This window comes from Coenobita brevimanus, chromosome 78 (assembly GCF_032717465.1).
Source record: "Coenobita brevimanus isolate Jiangsu-jjx chromosome 78, ASM3271746v2, whole genome shotgun sequence".
NCBI lineage: Eukaryota > Metazoa > Arthropoda > Malacostraca > Decapoda > Coenobitidae > Coenobita > Coenobita brevimanus.
This window is the reverse complement of record NC_137031.1, coordinates 33,853,245-33,861,694: the sequence shown is the minus strand read 5'-3', so window position 1 is coordinate 33,861,694 and position 8,450 is coordinate 33,853,245. Positions and strand designations below refer to the sequence as shown.

Below are 8,450 nucleotides of genomic sequence, written 5' to 3'. Positions count from 1 at the left end.
CGTCACTAGCTATCAGTTCATATCACTTCACTTGCCATCACTTTAATCAACGTCTCCTCTCTTCCCATTGCTTCCAGTCACTTCATTTGCCATCATCAGATCACTTTAATTCACTTGTTTTCACTTCCCATCACTTCACGTCAGAGCATTTTATTCCGCTTCTCATTTCCCCATCACTTCACATCAGATCACTTGAATCCACTTCTCTTCGTTTCCCATCACTTCACGTCATATCACTTCAGTCCACTTCTTTTCACTTCCCACCACTTCCCCACTGCTGGCTAGAACCTGAAGACGTGCAATGCCGCCAGGATGAGGAGCAGTGCCAGGACAGTGCCACGGGATGAGGACGTGAGAGTATCATGGCCCCCGTGTTGCATCGCCTGGGGGTGCTCTGGGAGGGGGAGGAAAGGGGAACTGTATTAGTGCTGCATAGAGTTTGATAGAGCTGTGTTAGTATTGCATAAAGTTAAACGGGCGGCTGTGTGAATGTTGCAGAGCCTGGGAGTTCTGTGGGAGGCTGAAGGGGATAAGTGTGAAGTGTTGCGTAAAATATAAGGAGGCTGTGAAGGTGTTGCATAGATTATAAGAGGGCTGTGTAGTGTTGCATGGAATGAAAAGGGGGTGTATATGTGTTGCATAACGTGGGGGCACTCCTTAAGGTAGAAAAAGTTCAAGTGATGATGATAATGATGATGATGATGATGATATTTTTCACTGTACATAATATTCTCCACCTGCACTAGTTTTTACACACACACACACACACACACACACACACACACACACAGTAGGAGTAACAGCTTGTGGTCACCATTCGGCCCAAGTTTTCTCTTCTAAGTTCAGGAATTGCCTGAGAAGAAAGTAGCATAAAATTTAATGTTTATCAGCTACATATGTTTTTAATTTTATTTTTATATGGAGTAGGAGTTGGGTTTTGTAAATCTGTCTATTATTACTCCATATATTTATTAATTTATACCGGTACGTAGATTTTGATTGTGTCACGACGAATAGTAATTTATATATATATCACTGCGAACATAAATATGGATTCAATTTTTACGATCCAGACGCGACGGTGAGCAATGACTTTTGAAAATAGTATTGCAATATTTGAAGACTAATAAATATGTCAAAATATTGGGGAATAGTTTCATAATTGATCAAGTAAATAAAAGAGATCAGTTTTACCGTCTACAGTATTGCATTTGTGTGTGTGTGTGTGTGTGTGTGTGTGTGTGTGTGTGTGTGTGTGTGTGTGTGTGTGTGTGTGTGTGTGTGTGCCAGGATATCCACTAATTATTCTCACCTGCCCCAAGGAAGTGTTCAGGTGGTGTTCATTATCATCCATTGCGTTATATTAGGCCTCTTTGCACCCTAAATCACACCCACCCCTGATAATTTACCGCATCTTTTCCAAACTCCGAAAACCTATTAGGCTGTGATTTACGTCCCACACTCACAGGCAGATAGATGGAGGTTCTCAGTTTATCTATTTTCCCTCTCCACTCCTCTTTTATTCTCTTCTTTATTCTTATTCTTTATTCTCTTTTTTAATCTCGTTTGTTCACTGTTGTTTATATTCTTTTCTTTAGTCGTTTCACCTCTTTTTCTTTATTAGTCTCTTATATCCCTACTTCTTTTATTTTTCCCCCTTTCCTCTCCTCTTTTATTCTCTTTTCTCATCCTTTTGCATCCCATCTTCCTTCCTTATGTATGTTTCTTTTATTAATATCTTTTTCTTACTTCTTTATCACCCTCTCTTCATTTTTACTCATCCTATCCTCTTTCTTCCCTCATTTCCTCGTAATATGTTTCCACGTCTTTTAATTTTCTGTACTTTCCATTCACATTATTTTCCTTCGTTCTTTTTTCTTACTTTCTTTCTCACTCCTTACTCTCTCTTTTATTTTCTATTCCCTTCCTCTTTTTCTCCCTCTCTTTTCCTCCCTCTTTCTGCTTTCCTCTTCGCTGTATACACCCACACACTTCTTTTTCTTCTTTCATCCCACGCATAAAATTTCTTCTCTTCTTCCATCCTTTCGTCTTGTCTGTCTGTGCCTGTTTGTCTATCTATTTGTCTGTCTTTTAGTCGATCTATCTGTCTTTTTCCTCTGAACATAAAAGTTCCCCTCCTCTCTCTTTCTCCTTCCTTTCCTCCCTCACTGAAAGTTCCCCTCCTCTCTCTTTCTCCTTCCTTTCTTCCCTCACTCAAAGTTCCCCTCCTCTGTCCATCTCCTTCCTTTCCTCCCTCAGTAATAGTTCTTCTCCTCTCTCTATCTCCTTCCGTTACTCCCTCACTCATATTTCCTCTCCTCTGTCTTTCTTCCTTTCTTCTCTCACTTACACTTTTTCTCAACCTTTCTCCCACCATGAACGTCCCACTCCTTTCTTTCCTCCATTGTCATCTATTTCTTCCTTCATTCTCTCGACTCTTGTACTACCTCCTTTAGGTCTCTCTCTCTCTCTCTCTCTCTCTCTCTCTCTCTCTCTCTCTCTCTCTCTCATATTCCTATTCCCACTCACTTGCCCACTCTCTCTTCCATTCCCACTATCCCCCTTTCTCTCTCCCTCTTCCTCCCACTAACCCCCCTTCCCTCTCCTCCTCCAGCAGCTCACCCTTGAGGACATGGAGGGTGATGTTTGCGGGCGCAGCGTTGGAGGGGGAGCAGTGGTAGCGCCCCGAGTCGGAGGGTCTGGCCTTCTGGATGAGCAGGGAGCTGGTGGTGAGGTCCCCCTTCTCGAGGATCACCGTCACTCCTCCACGGCTCGAGTCGTAACTGATGAGCTGATGGACGAGGCACGAGGGTGAGTAGATGGTTCGAGGCTCAGGTTGTGGAGGAGGGAAGTAGAAAGATGAGTATTTGGAGTTGATGAGGCTGGAGGATGAGTAGATGATTGGAGTAGTAGTGAATTAGTGAAATAAGAGTAGCAGAGGGATAAGATTTTCGAGGTTGTACTTGTGACGGATAATCTGGAGGCTGAGGGGCAAAAGTGAGTAGATCATTGGAGTTGTACTTGGTGATGTGAAGAAGAGGTAACGGAGAGTGAATTGCAGTTGATGTTTTCAGTGAGGAATGCAGAAGGATAAGTAGACATTTCAAACCAATAAATAAAGACAGACAGATAGATTGACATAGATAGATAGACAGATAGATAGATAGATAGATAGATAGATGGATGGATAGATAGGTAAATAGATACTTTGGGTTGCACATCTTAAAAACTGAAGAACGGATGCAGGAGGGTGGATTGCTGGTATGAGTTAAGGTGATGGGCACAGAAATGAGGAGTTACAGGTAAAATACACAAAGCTCTGAACCAGAAAATGATATCAGTCTAGAAAGAAAGAATGAAAGAGTGATAAAGAAGAGGAAATTAACCGATTGAGCTCAGAGATTTAGTATTTTGCGTATTTTTCTTAACCTCAAGCAAATTTATTCAACCCAGGAGGGGCTATACGTATTTAATGGGCTAATGGGGGTTCTGTCTAAGTCATCCAGTTAGAAGAGGCGCTATTATCCCTTGAGCTGTAAAAAAAAAAAAAATTAAAACTAGCAGAAAAAAATAGGAAATAGTTTGTCGTTGTAGCGAAGTGGTTAATGAGCAAGGAAGGATAGGATGATAAGATTAAAGGATGATGGAATTAGGAATACCTGGGGAGGAGGGGAGGCAAGAGAGAAAAAAAATGTTAAAATGGTTTGGGTGGAGGAAAAAGGGTGTTGAAGAGGAAGGGAGAGGAAAATATAGGACACGAAATAGAGAGAGAGAGAGAGAGAGGAAAAAATGCATGAAAACTCGATATTATTTGTTCCTGAAAATAATCTGGAAATTAAGAGGGAAGAAAATAATTAAATAAAAGGGGTGGGTGGGTCAGCAGACATTGATTCTGACGTTTCTTTATTCTCGGTACTATTTTTTTTATCATCATCATCATCATCATCATCATCATCATCATCATCATCATCATCAAATATCTAGGTGAGAGAGAGAGAGAGAGAGAGAGAGAGAGAGAGAGAGAGAAAGAGAGAGAGCGAGAGAGAGAGAGAGAGAGAGAGAGAGAGAGAGAGAGAACATGAATATGGAAATGTAAAACACAATCGAGATAGATAGCGATAAGGAGACGGGGAGAGGCAGGGGAAAAGAGATTGATGGAGAGGGAGGAATTGTGGTAAAGAAAAAGAGCGAGCGAGCGAGCGAGAGAGAGAGAGAGAGAGAGAGAGAGAGAGAGGGACAAAGGAGAAAAAATACGAAGAAAGAAGAGGTGAGATGAATGAGAAAAGAAAGGGAGAGGGAGGAGGAGGTGAAAAATAGGGTGCAATATGTTAGTCATTCTCCAGGGAGGAAGGGAGGGAAGAGGGAGAGGGAGGAAATTTGCTGTGGGAGGGAGAAAAGAGAGAGAAGAGGAGAGTAGAAGAGAGAGAGAGAGAGAGAGAGAGAGAGAGAGAGAGAGAGAGAGGGAGGAAATGGAGGGAGGAAGGAGAGGGAAGAGAGGGAGAGAGGAACATTAGGAAAATGACTACCTATGGAAGGGAGAAGAGAGGGAGAGAAAGGAGCGAGGGAGTGAGGGAGACCAATATATCTCGGGCATGAAGAAGAGGAAAGGAAGAGCAGGAAAGAGGAAGGGAGAAGGAGGAAGTGAGTGGGAGAGAGAGCAGGACGGGAGGAGAGGAGGACAGAGGGAAGGGAAAGAGAGGAAGAAGGAAGAAAGGAAAATATCTCCATCAGTGGGAGGGAATAAGGAGGAAGGGAGGGAGAGGGAGGCGGAGTGGCGGAGAGGAGATAAGGGAGGTGAGGAGGAAAAAAGGAGGATGTTGATGAGAGAGGGAGAAAGGGAATTGTGCCTGTGGAAGGGAGAGAAGATGCGGTGAAGCAAGGGGTGAGGGAGGAAGGAAGGAGAGAAAGTAAGGAAAAAACTTAAGGGAGGGAAGGAAGGTTTGAGTGACAGAGAGAAAGGAAGGGGGAAAATTGAGGGAAGGAAGGAGGACGTGAGGGAGGGAGAGAAAGGGAGGAAGGAAAGAAGGAAGGAAGGAAAGAATTCAAAGAGGGAAGGAAAGTGAGTGTTGTAGGTGAGAGAGAAGAGGGAGAAAGAATGGAAGGAAAGAAGAAAGAAGGGAAAGGTTGGAGGGAAAGACGAAAGGATGCAGGAAAGGAAGAAAACGGATGGAAAATGAAGAGGTAAGGAAAAAGAAAGAAGAAAGAGAAGAAAATAAAATGAAAATAAGAGGAAAGGAAAGAAAGGAAGCAGGAAAATAGAGGAAGCAGAAGGACAAAGGAGACAAGAAAGGAAGAAAAGGAACAGAAATTAAAGACGTAAGGAAAGACGACAGAAGGAAAAGAAGGAAGAAAATTAGAAGAAAATAAGAAAGGAAGGAAGGTGAAGGAGTAATTGGGAGTGAAAAGGAGCCCATAAAGGCGACATCAAGACGTTGTTAAAGGAGCATTACCGCATTAAGTCCTAACCAGATTACTTAGGCTATCGGAGAGACTTTGAAGGAGGAGATGAAGGAGGTGAAGGAGGCAGGGAGGTGGAGAATGACGAAGGAGAAAGGTGGGTGGAGAGAGATGGATGAGGGAGGTGGATGGAGAGAGGTGAAGGAGGGAGGTGGATGGAGAGAGGTGAAGGAGGGAGGTGGATGGAGAGAGGTGAAGGAGGGAGGTGAAGGAGGGAGGTGGATGGAGAGAGGTGAAGGAGGGAGGTGGATGGAGAGAGATGCAGGAGGGAGGTGGATGGAGAGAGAGAGAGGGATGAGAGAGGAGAGCGGAGAGAGATGAAGGAGGGAAGGGGACTTAGAGAGATGGAGGGAGTGAAAGAGATGGTGAGAAATAAAGGATGGAGGGAGGAAGATGAAAGAGAGAGGGAGGAAGGGAGGGAAGTGAAATGGAGATGAAGGGAGATGAAAGAGAGAAGGATCGAGGGAGGGGGAATGAGGGAGAAAATGAGGAGGGCTGGAGGGAGAGAGTTGAAAGGGAGATGGAGGGGGATGAAAGAGAGAAGGATGGAGGGAGGGAGAATGAGGGAGAAAAGGAGGAGGGGAAGAGGGAGAGAGTTAAAAAGGAGATTGAAAGAAGCGAAAGAGAGAGGGAGGGAGGGAGGGAGGGAAGAAGATGACAGAGGGAGGGTGAGGTGATGGAGGGAGGAAACGGTATGAAAAAAGGGAGTGAGAAGAGAAAGAGAGGCTTGAGTAGGAAAGGAGAGAGAAGGAGGGAGAGAGACTAGGAGATGGGCAGATGAGAAGAGAGTGAAATGAGAAGAAAGAAGAAGAAGAAGACAGAGGAGGAGGAGGAGGAGGAGGAGGAAGAAGATGATGATGATGATGACGACGAAATTGAAAGACCCGAAAGAAAGAAAAAAGGCAGGAAGGATTAACTGATTGGACTTAAGTGTGGAGCCTAAAAAACGTGAGAGAGAGAGAGAGAGAGAGAGAGAGAGAGAGTTTAGGAGAATTAAGAATAATTTGGGGAGGAAGAAGGAGAGGATAGTGGAAGGAGAGAAAAATGGAGAGGACATCTGGAGGGAAATGGACGGAAAGACAGATGATATTGGAAGAAAATATTGGAGGAAAAGGAGGAATATATCATGGTAAAGGAAAATGAAAGACAGAATGGAAGGAAGAGGAAGAGTGGAGGAGAAATACAGTAAGAAAGATGTGTGAAAATGAAGAGGAAAATATAAGATGGGGAGGAAGAGATGAAGGAGAGAAGAGTGAGAGAGAAGAAGAAAGAAGAAGAAGTAGAAGAAGAGGAAGAAGAAGAAGGAGTTAATACAGAGATAATGATAAAAGTAAGGAAAAAGAGGGAGAGAAAGAAAAATGCGATGATAAATTTACTTGAAGATGAGGGAAATTGAGGAGGAAGACCTGAAGAAATAAAGAAGAGAGGAGAAAGAGAGAAGAAAAAAAAAATAGAGAACGAGAGAAGAGGGAAACGAGAGAAATGAGAGGGTGGTGGAGGGAGAGAGAAAAGAATGAAGGAGATGAGGCGGAGGAAGGAGGTGGAGGAACTGTGTGTGTGTGTGTGTGTGTGAGAGAGAGAGAGAGAGAGAGAGAGAGAGAGAGAGAGAGAGAGTGAAACGAACGCAATTAAAGCAAAAGAAACACACTGCGATGGCCGATTAAGAAGGGGAGAACGAAGGAAGAGCGATAAACGGAGAAAGAGAAAGAACAGAACGAGGAGATGGAGAAGGGGTAAGAAGGAGAAGGAAGGAGGAACTAAGTAAAAAAAAAAAAATTGAAAACACAGGTTAAGGAGATGGAGATGGGATTAAGAAGGAAAATGAAACAGGAAAAAAGATGAAAAACACATCATCCATATATTCCTTTAAAAAATTGTGATTGAGTTAAAGAAAGAAAAAGATAAAAAATAGGTACCTATCTCTCTCTCTCTCTCTCTCTCTCTCTCTCTCTCTCTCTCTCTCTCTCTCTCTCTCTCTCTTATTTTATTCTTGCTATCTCCAGACGATTTTCTTCACCTTAGGATTAGATTTTTGGAAACGGATATGGCCTTCATTAACCCCTGCATTCCTGTCACGTATTGATTTATTCTTGGTCCTTTGATACTGCTTTATTCAGCTAAGAAAAGGCTTGTTATCTTCCCAAATCTTGCAGTTCAGTACGTCTCTCCTAAGCTGAATGAAAAGAAATGGTAGATAGCCAGAGCGAACAAATAAACAGCTAAATATCTGGAAATAAGAAATGTGGCGTTTGCTTTGATAAAATGCCAACGTGTGACCACAGCAGAGGAAAGGTTGATTTGGAACCTCTTTTAACTTTCTGCATTTCAGACGACTAAGCAAAATTTTCTGTTAAGGAAATAATAGTGGCAAAGCGTTTCCTTAAAAAGTGAACAAAAAGTGTGGTGTTAAGTTAAATAACATGAATGAAATGAGTAGTAGTCACATTTATGTGCTAACCTCACCAGTCCCTTAGTAGTTGTTCTTCAGTAACCCAGAGTGTCTGGCTAAGCAGACCCATCTACAGCAGGCAAGCAATCGCCCCTGCAGGGCCGTCCGTGCAGTGTACTGATGTTTCCTTACGGCAAACAGCGTTAACCATAGGTGCGGGGAAGTCTGAAGTTGGGTTCCTGGATGAACGCCGCATTGGTGCATCTCCACCCAATTAACAGGGGCATAGTGGGCTCCACCGTACTCCATAATTTGGTTATATGGTTACCATTCAGTATTGCTAATGGATTCCTGGGTTACAGGAAACCATTAGACTTCTCATGCAGTGTAGAGTCACCAGAAGTGGAAAGAAGAAAGGTTGGGAGAAAATTGAAAACAGGGAAAGCAGACAGAAAAAGAATGATAAAGGTGAAGGAAGAAGGAGGTAGCACTACATCAGTGAGTGGATGATGTTCGCTACCAGCTACCACCAGCCCCTTAGAAGTGAACGCGTTAATGAGGGCTGTATTTAAGACCCTCACCTCCTCAATTTCACCTTCACCCA

General features: G+C 43.2%; 1 protein-coding gene across 1 annotated transcript in view; it reads right to left on the bottom strand.

Moving 5' to 3' along the window:
- Positions 1 to 281: 281 nt before the first annotated feature.
- LOC145408792 (neurotrimin-like) overlaps positions 282 to 8,450 on the bottom strand; it is a 204,988-nt gene continuing 196,819 nt past the window's right edge. Inside the window, exons 8-9 of the mRNA XM_080279440.1 lie at positions 2,623 to 2,791; positions 282 to 394 (exon numbers count right to left, since the gene is read on the bottom strand). Coding sequence (XP_080135566.1) covers positions 282 to 394; positions 2,623 to 2,791 — 282 coding nt within the window. The remainder of the gene's footprint in view (positions 395 to 2,622; positions 2,792 to 8,450) is intronic.